General features: G+C 52.2%; 6 protein-coding genes across 6 annotated transcripts; 2 read left to right on the forward strand and 4 right to left on the reverse strand.

Annotated features, from left to right (window-relative positions):
* Window positions 1-1,320: 1,320 nt before the first annotated feature.
* Window positions 1,321-4,043, reverse strand: BJX68DRAFT_232622 (flavodoxin and radical SAM domain protein). Its single transcript, XM_071039514.1, has 2 exons — window positions 3,841-4,043; window positions 1,321-3,777 (listed from the first exon to the last, which is right to left on the reverse strand). The coding sequence occupies exons 1-2, from the start codon at window positions 3,863-3,865 to the stop codon at window positions 1,442-1,444; spliced, it is 2,361 nt and encodes a 786-aa protein (XP_070901157.1). The 5' UTR covers window positions 3,866-4,043; the 3' UTR covers window positions 1,321-1,441.
* An 87-nt stretch (window positions 4,044-4,130) lies between these two features.
* Window positions 4,131-5,158, reverse strand: BJX68DRAFT_37872 (NUDIX hydrolase). Its single transcript, XM_071049061.1, has one exon. It carries the CDS (start codon window positions 4,993-4,995, stop codon window positions 4,279-4,281), a length of 717 nt encoding a protein of 238 aa, XP_070901158.1. The 5' UTR covers window positions 4,996-5,158; the 3' UTR covers window positions 4,131-4,278.
* Window positions 5,159-5,409: 251 nt separating this feature from the next.
* Window positions 5,410-7,420, reverse strand: BJX68DRAFT_264744 (putative phenol 2-monooxygenase; the record flags this gene model as incomplete). The annotated part of the gene is made up of 5 exons (XM_071045043.1): window positions 5,410-5,519; window positions 5,574-5,690; window positions 5,741-5,912; window positions 5,963-6,850; window positions 6,902-7,420. The coding sequence occupies 5 exons, from the start codon at window positions 7,418-7,420 to the stop codon at window positions 5,410-5,412; spliced, it is 1,806 nt and encodes a 601-aa protein (XP_070901159.1).
* A 344-nt stretch (window positions 7,421-7,764) lies between these two features.
* Window positions 7,765-9,423, reverse strand: sitA (TOR signaling pathway phosphatase SitA). The gene is made up of 4 exons (XM_071039515.1): window positions 9,135-9,423; window positions 8,686-9,067; window positions 8,304-8,635; window positions 7,765-8,256 (listed from the first exon to the last, which is right to left on the reverse strand). The coding sequence occupies exons 1-4, from the start codon at window positions 9,286-9,288 to the stop codon at window positions 7,967-7,969; spliced, it is 1,158 nt and encodes a 385-aa protein (XP_070901160.1). The 5' UTR covers window positions 9,289-9,423; the 3' UTR covers window positions 7,765-7,966.
* A 100-nt stretch (window positions 9,424-9,523) lies between these two features.
* Window positions 9,524-11,576, forward strand: BJX68DRAFT_232627 (putative nonsense-mediated mRNA decay protein Upf3). The gene is made up of 2 exons (XM_071039516.1): window positions 9,524-9,952; window positions 10,004-11,576. Exons 1-2 carry the CDS (start codon window positions 9,705-9,707, stop codon window positions 11,508-11,510), a joined length of 1,755 nt encoding a protein of 584 aa, XP_070901161.1. The 5' UTR covers window positions 9,524-9,704; the 3' UTR covers window positions 11,511-11,576.
* On the forward strand, window positions 11,577-12,851 carry BJX68DRAFT_232628 (YdeI/OmpD-associated family protein). The gene has a single exon (XM_071039517.1). It carries the CDS (start codon window positions 11,697-11,699, stop codon window positions 12,660-12,662), a length of 966 nt encoding a protein of 321 aa, XP_070901162.1. The 5' UTR covers window positions 11,577-11,696; the 3' UTR covers window positions 12,663-12,851.
* The last annotated feature ends 410 nt before the right edge of the window (window positions 12,852-13,261 follow it).

A 13,261-nucleotide genomic window follows, 5' to 3' on the forward strand; every position in this document is an offset into this window, starting at 1 on the left:
CTGATAAGTCTAAGAGAAATCCCGACTAACATGGAAAATCTAGGAGCCTCAATCCTGATTGTTTCTTACTATCCGCTAACTCACGCGGTTCAACCTAGATACTGCCTGGAGGAGCACGGCTTGTTCATGGTATTAGTCCGCTGACAATTCAGAAAACTACATCCACGCAGGCGAGCTAGCAGAAGACGAGGTTGGCTCTAAGACACATCTTCGACATTTATGTCTTGACCCACCTTAATGCTTAGAGGGAGAGAGTCAGGGGTGTGATAGGAAGGTAAGCAGCTAGAAGGTTGTGATTATAAGCAGATAAGCACTGCCATCCGCAGCAAATCATCCATCACACGGGCAACAATAATGCATTCATGGTCTTCAGGAATACATAGCCTCTCTACCGCAAATCCACGTCTTCCACCCCTGTTTATCCCGTCGACACCACGGTCTCACTACAGGTTACAGAGGATAGCCACATGAACCAGCCATGAATTGTTTTTATTACTGGATTGTCTCCCAAATTGCTGAGGGGCGAGGAACTATTAGTTTCTGAGTATGTACTTATAAGCTTGAGTCAGAGAACCAGGTTAATTTCGTTCCAAGTACAAACAAGATCCTGTAGGTAACTCTCTAGAATTTACTATGATAATGTGTAAGTAAACCACCATTGCTGTCTATAACCAACGCGGTCCAAGAGAAGGGTGAAAGGCAAAGAGGAAAAACGAAGAAAGAAAATGTTGTGGACTGACTATATATGGCTATTCTACATTTGGCTATTCTACATTTGGTTATTTGCTCTAGTTCTAACTTTGGATTGTTATTTGAGTAAAAAAAGTCCTTCCTAGAAAGTGTTCTCTATAAAGATTAGTTACCATAGTATAGGGCTACCAAGCTAACAGAATAGGTTGTAATCATATGTAGAAACTACCACATAGATATATAATACCACACTAGATGCTAAGATATGACTATTTTAGACATTTCCTGGGTGGAGGATATAGTTAATCTTTCAGCTTCATCCACCAAGCACGTCCTAGATCCCAAGAACAGCCAAGTAGGTCTAGAGGTAGCCCATCACAAAGAGCTATAACCATGGTTATGAGCACACCATTCCTAGTGGTGTTTGCTTCTAGCTATTATAACAACCTCTACATGAGTGGCATCATGGTAGCCACAAGCACGTACCTTTCAAAGGAAGCATAGACTGCTTGGTTACTACAAGCCTATACCTAGAATACCCTGCTTGCATTACTTAATATCCACTAAGATCCTGATATCTGCTTTCACATAGATATCTTACAGGTGTTTGCATTGAGCGGCGACGTTTTGTATAGAATCATGAATTGTTTGGTTCTCATATGTACTTTTATAACTCGTATCATATCACATTGGACCTGGCAAACCTTGAAAGATACAGGCAAAGGAGGCACGCACGCAATGAGTGGGATCTTTATGCCTCCGCTTCTGCTTCTGCTGCCGCTGCCGGCTCCGCCGCTTTGAGCGCCTTCTTCTTCCCCTTGGCGTACACACGCTCATCATTCGGATCGAACCCGCCATTGCCCCAGAGCGCCCATTCCGCCGTCTCCATCATGTAATCCTCAGGCCGGAACGTCGTTCCATCTGCCTTCTCGCGTTCGAGCAACTCGAAGAAGCGCGGGTAGTCGATGCGCGAGTGCCACTTGCCGTTGACGTAGAACCGTCGCGATGCGAGTAAGGCGCAGCAACTATGTGCGTGCTCGGCGGCGATTCCATAGTCGAGGCCGCGGCGCTCGAGTTCTTTGTTTAGAGATAGGACGAATTCCTGGATTTCTTCGTAAAAGGGGACGTTTTGCATTGTTAGCCCCGCGCCGGCGCTGGTGCTTGTGCCGCAGTATGTGACGCCCTTGATTTCGATGAAGCAGGGGAGAGCCTTTTCAACGAGGTTCGCGTAGCCGACGACCTCGTCATCGATGTTGAAGCCCTTGACGAGGGTCAGGCGGAAGACTGTGCGCTGCACGTGGCGCTTCTCGCGGAGAATGTCGAGGCAGCGCTGGAAGCGTTCCCAGAAGTCGCGGTGCAAAGGGCGGTCGATTTTGCGGAGGCTCTCGCGGTTGCTGGCATCGATCGAGACGTAGAGCTGTGTGACACGGTTGAGTGTTTCCAGTTGGTCGGGGTGCTGCGCGTTGCAGACGAGGAAGCTGGAAATGTGTTCGGAGTGGAGGAGGTCGAGGAAGGGGTCGATATGAGGGTAGAAGATGGGTTCGCCGACGAGGCTGAGGGCGCAGTGTCTGATGCGCATGGCCTCTGCGAAGCGCTCGGCGCGGACACCGGGGACGCCGCGCATCTGTTTGATCTTTTTGTAGTGGCCTTCTTTGATGCCGTCAAAGATTAGATCTGGCGAGTCGACCTTCCAGCGCCAGGTGGTGCCCACAGGGTTTGTGCCGTGTCTCCAGCAGAAGATGCACTTGTTACTGCAGGAAAGAGAGGGTGTTGCTTCCATGCAAAGGTGCGATCTAATACCATAGAACGAAAACTTGTAGCACGATCCGCGCCCTCGGAGCGCAGACTTTGTCCAGCGGCAAATCTTGACACCAGAATGGGATCCGACAATTGTGTATCCTTGCTTTGTGAGGGAAGTATAGGTTGGCGATGTCTTGGGGACCATTTCTTTCTCAGTAGGCTGAATAGCCTGAGATGCCCCGGCAGTCGTGAAATCTACTGGAATGGGCGAGCCACCAACTTGGGCATCAGCGCCCATCTTGATATCCTCCAGATCGACAACCGCCTGAGGCTTTCTCCCGTTGCGGATCTTCGATTTGCTTTGATCAGACTCCTCGTCGTCGGACTCTTCTTCGTCACTTTCTAGTGGATCGCCACTGCCAGGAACACCTTCTCCTAGACTTCCATGTTCAACGATATCGCCCAGGATATCCTGCACACCCTCCGTCCACTCTTTCAGAGCTGCCTGGGCATCACTCTTCACGTCTCCAAATCCGAGAGGATAGGCGCGCCTCTTGTTAGAAAGTTTAGCCATCCATCTGTCAAGCTCTTTAGCCTGCGAGCAGAACCCTTCCTCTTCCGTCGGCCATCCTTCTTTATCCCCGAAGCCAAACACTGCATATCCAGCAAGAGACGACAAAGATCCCGTATCAATGCGGAAATCGTGATGGGTCTCGTCGAGGTGTGCGAGGAATGTGTCGAGAATGGTGTCGATGTTGTAGGAGGGGATCAGGAAAAGATAGACATAGCGCGTACCGGGCGAGGTAGACGGGGGCTTCGGGGCCGTGGTAAAGTAGTCATCATAATCGACTTCAGCTAGATCGTGAATCTGCGGTGGCAGAAGGCCGCGTTCGCGGTTCTCAGGATCGGTCTTGGTCTGCGCCGCCGCACGCAGGTCCTCCAGCAGCACCTTTGCATATCGCTCGGTACTTCCAGTCAACGATGCCCAGAATATGATCGGTTGAATGAATGTCACAGGCTGCTCCTCCTCGGCGGGTGCTGCGTCTGTACGTCGTCCGGCAGTCTTTATCGGCTTCTTGCCCGTCACTCTCTTCGGTCCCACCGCGGGTTTGGGCGAGATGCGGCCGCTGTCTAACGCCTTTGTGTCTTTCTTCTCAACTGCGCTCGGCAAGTCATCGAGTCTCGGCTTCTTTTCCGGGGACAGACCGCGCGGGGACGAGGGGATTGATGAAGCTGTAGCGGCCTTCGACCGGGTTTGGAGCACGCGACGGAGGCGGAGGATGGCTAAACCTGTGGCGAGGGCGATGAGCAAGGGGAGGCGGAAAGAATGCCAAAGGGCCAGAAGCCCTGAATAATAAGTCAGCGATTACCCTTAAGTCGACCGGTAGGAGACGGGGGTATAGATCTCACCATCTGACGCTGTAGACTCGGCCATGGCAGTGGTGAGGGGTCTGCGAAATTGAGCTGTGGGGTCGGTCGTGGCCTTCGAAATGAGGGATCCGATGAGGAGGGTGAGGTTAGTATGAATGAATCATTGCACTTTGGACGGTCCAAGCCTCCGGCGACAGTAGGAGTAGGTGTCGACCGATAAATGCTTTGGCTTGCGAGTGACAAGTTTCAAAGGAAAAAGATTGATTCTCTGATTCAAGAATCAGGATTATCGATCGGCTGCCTGCCATTGGTTCCCACACTTTCTCTGACACCTCAGGCATCAATATTTTGTATAGAGGCAGCAAACATTCATCAAGTCTTGGACAGTGGAGAAAAGTAAATTTAACGATATTGAGTAGATCATTCAGTCGTAGAAATCTAGTCCTCATTCTAGTATTCCCTAAAAAGCCATCATGGCTACTTAGCAGCTAACTCCCTCAAAATGCGAAACCCCTCCAATATATGCGGCCCATGCTTCGCAAACGACTGATATCTCCCTTCCCCAGTCTCAACACCGACTCTAACCTCCTCCTCAGTAGCCCACTCAAAGTCCCGATGCTCCTCTGGATCCAGCACGACCAAATCCTCCCAGCGCCTCGCCAACCCACTATCAACATTCCCATTAGCCAGCTTATCAGCCGGAACTCCATCCCCCTCCTTCCCCTCATCTCCAGTGCCAGTAATAGAATCAGGGACAGCAGGGACTCCCTCCTCAATCTCCACGAGGAACGTGTACTTCTTCGCCCGGATCACTTGATCGGGCTTCACCTTCACCCACTCATCCGTCGCAACAAGCTCGACGAACCGCGAGACGCGCAGTCCAGATTCCTCAAAGACTTCGCGTGCGACGCCATACAGAAGCGTCTCGTCTTCGTCTTCACATGAGCCACCGGGCCCCTCCCAAGCTCCGGGGTAAGCATCGTGGAGGGCGCGCTGCAGGAGCAGAACGCGGAGGGTGTCGCTACTATCGTCTAGCGGTCTGTCGCGGCCTCTTGGGAGACTCGGAGATCTTGAGAAGATAAGGCCGCCGCCTATAAAGTGGGTGTATTGTGGTTTTGTGGCGCGGAAGGCTGCAAATGGGAGGTTGAATTCTTCCAGGTGCGGGGCGACGGTGTAGTTGAATTTGAGGGCCATTTTTGCGGTTCTTTGCTCTTTTTCTCAGAGGGGTATCTTTTAAAACATGAGAGATTGACCTCTTTTATGTACTGTTGTCTAGAACAAGTTTGCCTGAGGCTATTTGCTGAGTGACTCAGGCCTGTACGGAGTGAGGCGCGCCGATGCGCCAATTGCAGCTTGGAATTGACGCCAGTTCCTCTTGGAATCCGAAAACGAAGGCTCATTTGTATCACTGAGGCTGAGAAGGAATAGAGCAGCCTGCTAGGCTTCGCTTTTATTCGCTTTTAGACTTTAGTTCGTGCAACATCTGATTCAGCCTTAAAGCTAAGCACTATATATCGTCGCCCTCAATACATTACTCTCTCAATGAAGGTATATCCACCGAAGTCTTCTAGTGCTCATAATTTCGTATATACAGGAAAGAAATTTGTTTTATAATTTGCTGCCAGTTAAAGAGCCCTGTTTCTCCAGAGGAATAAGGCAGCCGTTGAAGAACTCTCCGACCCGCTTATAGTCATCGATGGCAATAACCGAAGATACATCTAGAGAAGCCGTCAGCAAACGAAACATCAACAACTTTAGAGAAAGAAACTCACATTGGTCAGGCCGAATTATAACAATAACGCCATTCTCGGGGCTGATTCCGAGATAGTCGTACAGATGGCCGTGCTTCTTGTCGTAGCTCTCGTCGTCGAAGAAGATCTTATGGAGGTCTAACCAATCTGTTAGCTCATCTCGAGACCTGAAAAATGGGGCGACGCACCTTTTATCTGGTTCGTGCCTGTGATGGGATAGAATGCCGAAGGAATCTGGTTGAGCTCGACATGATGTCGCGGGCCGTATCCAACGAGGATCGGCTCGATGAGGCTGTCACAATCATTGTTCAGCCGGAAGGTCTGTAGAGGGCTTTCATTTGAGCTGAGATAGGCGCCAATCTGGAATCTGTTAGTAAGAGATATGCTGGGGGCCTCTTAGACGAGCTTACCGCATCAAGCCGCGTCTTGTTCTGAGGAAGGCTAAGATCCCCGGCGAACACCATCACTCTCCACCGTCCGTCAGACTTAAGGGCTGTAGCAAGCTGGACCGGTTTCGAGTCGCAGTGTCTGACTACCTGAGAGCTCGGAAGTCTCATCCCGACAGCAACGTTCTTTGCCAACGAGTCCGAAAGCGACAAGTCCAAAGTTATAGAAGACTCATCGTACTTCGCTGTCAGCCCAGCCGTATACTTTCCAGACTTGATGAATCCCTCCTGAAACTCCTCCGGCGAAGCCTTCCCCTCCGACGAGAACAACTTCGAGAAGTATCGGTCAAAGTTAATCAGGTCAATAGCCACCTTCTGCCGCTCCAGAACATATGTCTCCAGCAGTGACGGCGGAGCCAAGCCCTTAAGGACATGCGCAAGCTTCCAGCCCATGTTATACCCATCCTGAAGGCTGACATTCATACCTTGTCCGGCCTTCGGAGAGTGCGTGTGGCACGCATCGCCCGCAAGGAAAACGCGATAGTCTTTGTGAAAGAAGTCGGCGTGTCGCTGGCCGATGGCATACGCCGACCACCAAACCGTCTCGGTGAACTCAATTTCGTACTGGCTGAAGATGTTCCTCGCGGCTTGCTGTAGGTCTTCTAGCTTGACGTCTTTTGGTTTCGTACCTGCCGGCAGCTCGATGTAGAATCGGGTCAAGTTGTAATTCTCGCCTTCCCGTGGGATGATCAGCATGTTGCCTGCTTTTGAGCGGATGGAGACCTTCTTGCGGATGTCGGGGAAGTCGGTGCGTGGGACCATGTCCATTACACCCCACACGGCGTCTGTGCTGTCTCCGATCATGTTATATCCTAGGGCTTTACGCACTGTACTGTGTGCTCCATCACAAGCCTGCTCCTGTCAGACTCAGATGATCCCTGTTCAATAATGAAGGATACATACCAACGCATACTTCGCCTCAAAAACCTCCTCTACCCCCTCATCAACTCCAGTCTCATCCACGCGCCGAGCCGTAACCCTCACCGGAAACTCCCCCTCCTTCTCCACACTAACCTGGTGAACATCCCACCCGTACTCGACGCCCCTCCCCCCAAACTCCTCCATCTTCTCAATAAAAAGCCCATTGATCCGCGCCTGGTTAAGGATAACATGCGGACAATGCGAAAGCCCTGGCTGGACATCTGCTGTACGCCCGGTCCTCTTTACACTCCCACTCCCATCATCCGCCCAGAAGCCCACCTCGAGTACGTGGTACGCCTCCCGGAGTAGCTCCTCGCCCATGCCGAAGGACTCGAAGATTTCGACGGTCCGGCATTGGACTCCGTCTGCTTTTCCGAGTTTGAGGGGGCCTGCTGAGCGCTCGAGGACTCGGTAGGGAATGTTGTATCGAGCTAGCCAGGTTGCGGCGCTGAGGCCTGCGGAGCCGGAGCCGATTATTAGGACTGGGGTTTGTTGGGGCATTTTGTGTGTTATGTTGGAGGGTATATTTCCAACGGGGATAAGGTGTGAAGGGTATCAGAGGTGGGAATCAATATAATATATACAAGTGAGGAACGAATGTGGTTTGGCTAAAGATTGTTGCTCTCCGCACTTTATGCCCTCGGAGGGGATTCGGGATGCGTTCCGAATGTCCGGAATCAATCCCGGGGAGGACGCCACGCGGTGCCGAGGATAATAATGTGCCTATTCATGGTTAATAACGAATGGAGCAGAGGAATATGGGTAAACCTTTTAAAGAGGCGGCTGCAGACACGGCATTTCAAAGACAGTGCAGCTCAAAGTTTTCGAAACATGCACAGCATGAGTTGCGTCCAACATAATAAGTGTCATTAAGCGTGCTCTAAGATCATTATATAGATGCTCATATGCTCATCTGCCTGCCAAAGAAGGGCCAAACACATCCTGGTATTCTCCTCCCAACGCCAGCGCCGGTGCAATAAACGCCTTATTCGCCATGAGCGGCGAATGGACGCAGAGACAACGAGAAAAAGACGATGATGCCATGTTTTACAGGAAGTACTCGCTACGCCCTCCGCGCGTCGTTGGAACGTGCCGTTGGTCGTCCGCGACGGCGCTGAAGAGCTTGAAATTCGGCTTCAAGTCATCGTCAATCTCACACACAGACGCCAGGTTTCCGCAGCGGTAGCAGTAGTTGGGCGCACTCCATACGGTCACCACGTTCTGGTTCGAAAAGTGATACTTGTAGCCCTCGTTGACGAGCTGGTGGGCTCGAGCAATCAGGGTAAGGTCGTTTACATGGCAGAACTCGTCTGCCACCTTGTCGCCAAACAGCCAGCCTGCGATTTATTAGCAAACATCGACAAAAGAGAGTTGCCTGACTTACCAGCTCCACGTGGGCTCACTGCCCACGTCTCAACATCATCCGGGTCCGACCAGACCAGATCACAGAATGCACCTTCGTGCGGAATCTCTTGGGCTCTAGCGACGACCCGGACTTGGTCCAGTGTCCTGATTTCTGGGCTCAGTCCTCCGTGGACACACAACACTCGCCCATCGATGATAGCGCCGAGCGTCATGAAATCGAAAACCTGACAGCAAGCCTTCCATACAGACGCATTTCCGTATTTTTGCAAGCACTCCTCGTAGAAACCGTAGACCTGTGTGATTTGCCGGGACTCGTGGTTGCCTCGAACGAGCGTTACTCGGTCAGGATACCTTGAACCATGTCAGCACCCTCCCAGAATATTGAGGTTGAGCCAGCTTACTTGGCCTTTAAACACAAAAGCAGCGTCAATGTCTCCAGACTAAAGTACCCTCTATCCACGTAATCGCCGAGAAAGACGAAATTGCGGTTAACGCCAATGGTGGCAGACCCCGAACTCGACGAACGCTCTCGCTGACCTGCATCCGAAGCTGCTTCGTCGCCATCGTCCTCTACCCCCGGGTTCTTTAATTTCTTCAGCAGTTTCGGGTCCGTGATAGTTGGAGGCTCGATATCGGCAGACGTAATCACGGACTTTGGTGCTTCGACATGAGACTCGTTTGGCATTCCGCCGGAAACTCGGAAGAGTTCTAGAAGATCATAGAATTGGCCGTGTATATCTCCGCAGATGGTAACCGGGGTCGATACGGGCTGAATATTCGACTCTAGGCGCGCACAGAATATTAGCTCCGAGAATGCACATCACCCCGCAGGTCCAGAAAAGCAGCTCACCTTCCATCATATACTCCTTCACAATCTCGCAAAGCTGTTTCATATGCGCTTCCGAGAGGTACTTGCAGTCTTTGGCCGCCTCCAGCCACTCATCGGGCCCTGCATTGCGTTTCAGCTTTGCTGGTCCTGGCTGAGGGATCGTACTGTCGGTCATGATGAAGACGGTAAAGACAAAAGAGGAAAAACGAGAATTTAATATAGAGCACAAAAAGTAACAGAATCAAGCTGAAAGACCAGCGATCATGAGATTGTGCACATATAAACTGCACAACTCAAGCTGGAGTCGTCCGCTTTACGCTTCCCCGCGCGCTGGTGGTTATCGCGGATTTAGGTCACGTGCGTGGAGCACTTGCTGCCCAGTGGTCAGCGGGGAATTTCAGCAGCTTCACCTCCTGGCCAAAGTCATCTGGAAATCTCAGGTTTGAGATCCAGTCAGCTGGTTCTCCTCTATTCCTCCTGATTTTCAATAATTCACGCAACATTCTTAATCCTAATTCGAGTTCGTCTTGCTGCTAGCCACTCATTTCATACGACGCCGCAGGCCCGTTTGGCCGTCAAGTTAGGCCGAGCATGACACAGATTTTGTCCAAGTCGGCCGGTGGCGTACTTCAAATTCCAGCCTCTGCGACTCAGAAAAACTCGTCTTCTCCGGCCAAATCTGCACCGAAGCCCGCAGCCCCGCGGTTGAAGTTACTTGTACGGCGTCTACCACCGGGATTGACGCAGGAGGAATTCGAGACCGCACTGGGCGCGGAATGGAAGCTTGGTGCTGGCAAGGTTAGCTGGTATCAATATAAACCTGGGAAGGTCTCGAAAGAGTAAGTGGCCTTGTTTGTTCGCAGTACTTGTGGCTAACACCTGATTTACAGCCCGGCCAAACCCTCGCGCCCGTCTCGCGCATACATCAATGTCTCCTCCAGCGATCATATCAGCCCTCTCTCGGACAAAGTCCGGGGGACATCATTCATAGACGCTCGCAACACCGCCAACGACCCTATTCTTCTCGGCCCTCCTACCCTTGAATTTGCTCCTTACGCCAAGATCCCTGGAAGTCGTGTTCGCAAGGATGCCCGTCAGGGAACAATTGACCAGGATCCGGAGTTTATACTTTTTCTCGAGAGTCTTACGCAACCTATCACGAAGTCTGGGCCTCTAGAATCCACCGCGGATGGTGAAGACAAGAAGGAAGCCATAACGACGACTCCGTTGGTGCAATACATCAAGGAGAAGAAAGCAAACAAGGCAAAGGAAGCTGCAAACAAGTCATCTAGGGGCAGGTCAGAAAGAGAATCAAAATCCGAAAAGGTTCAGTCGAAAAAGCTACTGCAACGACCTGAGAAGGAAGTTGCTCAGCCGGCCAACGCTGAAAAGACCGAGAAGAAGTCGAGGACCGAGAGGGCTACGAAGGAGGCAGTGAAAGTTGCGAACAAGCAGGCCGCTAATGTGGCCTCCAAACAAGCTGCCAAGGCGGCTACAGCACAAAACTCACCCAAGGAGCCGACACAACCGGCTGCTGAGCGGAAGAGGGAACGTGGAAACGTAGCTGCCGTTGGGAAAATACTGCAGCGAGACCTGGGACTGGCACCGTCTAGCAATCGTCGAAGAGGTGGACGGGGAGCTGCCGCCGATGGTGACGGCAGAGCAAATCAGGCTGCTCCCCCCTCAGAGACGGCCAAGAAGGAGACACCTACCAAATCACCTAGAGGTCCGGCTCAGGATACCAAGGCGAAACGGAGCAATACTCCTCAACCTAGCGAAACACCAAACTCTCAACGTTCTGAAACCAGCACTCCAGCTCCAGCTACGTCTACAGCCAGGGCCCCTAGATCAAGAGGCAAGCAAGCCTCGGCACCTACACCACCAACACCCGCCGCCTCCACCGCGACGCAGGCATTCCTCAAACACGCCAACCCGTCACAAGGAGTGACTGAGCCTCTGCTCGAGACTGCTTTTGCGCCATTCGGTAAAGTCCTGAAGGTGGAAATTGACAAGAAGAAAGGATTCGGTTATGTTGATTTCGCCCAGCCAGATGGACTGCAGAAAGCAATCGCTGCTAGCCCAGTCACCGTTGCACAGAGCCAGGTTGTTGTCCTAGAGAGGAAAGCAAACCCAAGCGCGGAGAAAGGCCGTGGGAAGGGTCGCGGCGGCGAGGCCAAACCACCTCTCAACCCGAGCGGGGATAGCAACAGCAAAGCAGGTGGTGGGAAGCCTAGCGAAGGAGGTACAGGTGGCGGCGCCACGTCCTCTCGTTCACGACGCGGTGGACGAGGCAGAGGTGGTCAAAAGAATAAGGATGGAGGGGGTGATAAGGGTGGTGGTAATGGCGGAGGCGGAAATGCAACTGCGTCGGAGCAGAAGCCCGCAGAAACGAAATGATGTACGATAATCACGATAATGGATCAATGATATAACCTACAGACCCTACCTTAATATCAGAATACAATCCTGCTTTTGTAGCCTAGACCTTCGTCGCAGCCTAGACTCCCGCGTGTCTTGGCATCGGAGTTGAGGCGCGCTTCTTGATTTCAACCAAGAGGCCCCGAACACCGCAAGCTGACCTCGATGCCTACACAGCTCGTGTTGCGCCCTTTCTACTCATCCCTTCTCCGCCTTCCGAACCGAAAGAAGCTGTACTCTCTGCAAACTCACTTACTCACCCACCTTCACCCCCGAACCCTCCCTCAACTCACCCTCCGCACCGCATCCACAATGCCTAAGCCAAAACAACCAACACCCCCAGAAAACTTCCCAACACACTCCTTCCCCGACGCATCCTCCTTCGAATCCTTCCTCGAAACCAACCACAGCACCCTCCCCGGCCTCTACCTCAAACTCACCAAGAAATCCTCCGGGATCCCCTCAATCACCGCACCCGAAGCCGTCGAAGTCGCCCTGTGCTTCGGCTGGATCGACGGCCGCGCAAACTCGCTCGCCGACGGAATCCACTGGACCGTCCGGTACACACCGCGCCGCGCAAAGAGCATGTGGTCCGCGAAGAACGTCGCGACGATTGCGCGGCTGATCGAGGAAGGGAGGATGAGGCCTGCGGGGATGGAGGTTGTGGAGAGTGCAAAGGCGGATGGGCGGTGGGAGAGGGCGTATGATGGGCCGGCGAGTATTGAGGTTCCGAAGGATTTGGAGGAGGCCTTGAAGGAGGTGGGGAATGAGAAGGCGAGGGAGTTTCTGGAGGGCTTGAATCGGTCGGATCGGTATGGGGTGTTGCATCGGTTGCAGACTGCGCCGGTTAGTAAGAGGGAGGAGAGGGTTAAGGCGGTTGTGGAGATGTTGGCGAAGGGGGAGGTTAGTAATGGAGCGAGGAAGGCGACTGCGAAGGCGAAGGTCCAGACGAAAACGAAGACGTTGTCGACGACTGCGCATAAAGTGGTGAAGAAAGGGAAGGAGAAGGCGGTGGTTAAGAGCAAGGTTGACAAGACAACGACTGAGACGACGTCGAAGCAAGCTAAGAGCAGTGTTGCGACAGGCAGCACGAGACAACTGCGGTCGAGAACCGGGCCCGTGGATTTGTGACTTTTATGATACCCTGTAAGACTTGCAATTCGAAATGTGGTGCGGTAGAGTTTTTATTCGGGCAAGCCGAGAAAGTAGTGGGTAGTTTAGTTCCGACGGTCTACGCAAGAGTAATCAGGTTCAGGTAAATTTTTCATTGCATTGATTTCTAACCCAACAAATTCCATCTCAAACAAGCAACACCAGCATCAAGGTGAAAACAAGAAAGAGGAAAGCCTTTCAGACCTCCTCGACACCCACCAAGTCAGGCCGACCGAAGTCAAGACGCCACGACAAGGTCAAGATCATCACCACTCCCTAGACCAGCGCAATCCCGTCACAAGCTCGTCCGAAGACAAGTCGTATCGAAGAAAGCAAGGTCGAGGCGGAAGTAAACACGGTTTCACTTTAGGGCATCGAGGACATAGAAGTCATCAGCAAGGGTTGGGGATGTGGCTCTTTAGAAGAGCTCAATGAGGGACGTCTACTCTAAAGTGATTCTTTGAACTGTAGGCAAGGAGGTTAGCAAAAGATGCTCGGAAGAGAGGAGGGAATCCCCAATGTAGGGGGGAGGGGAACTCACGTAGAGTCGCTTGATTTTCTAAATGGGACGGGGATTG

This window comes from Aspergillus pseudodeflectus (assembly GCF_044049435.1).
Source record: "Aspergillus pseudodeflectus strain CBS 756.74 chromosome Unknown BJX68scaffold_12, whole genome shotgun sequence".
NCBI classification, from domain to species: domain Eukaryota; kingdom Fungi; phylum Ascomycota; class Eurotiomycetes; order Eurotiales; family Aspergillaceae; genus Aspergillus; species Aspergillus pseudodeflectus.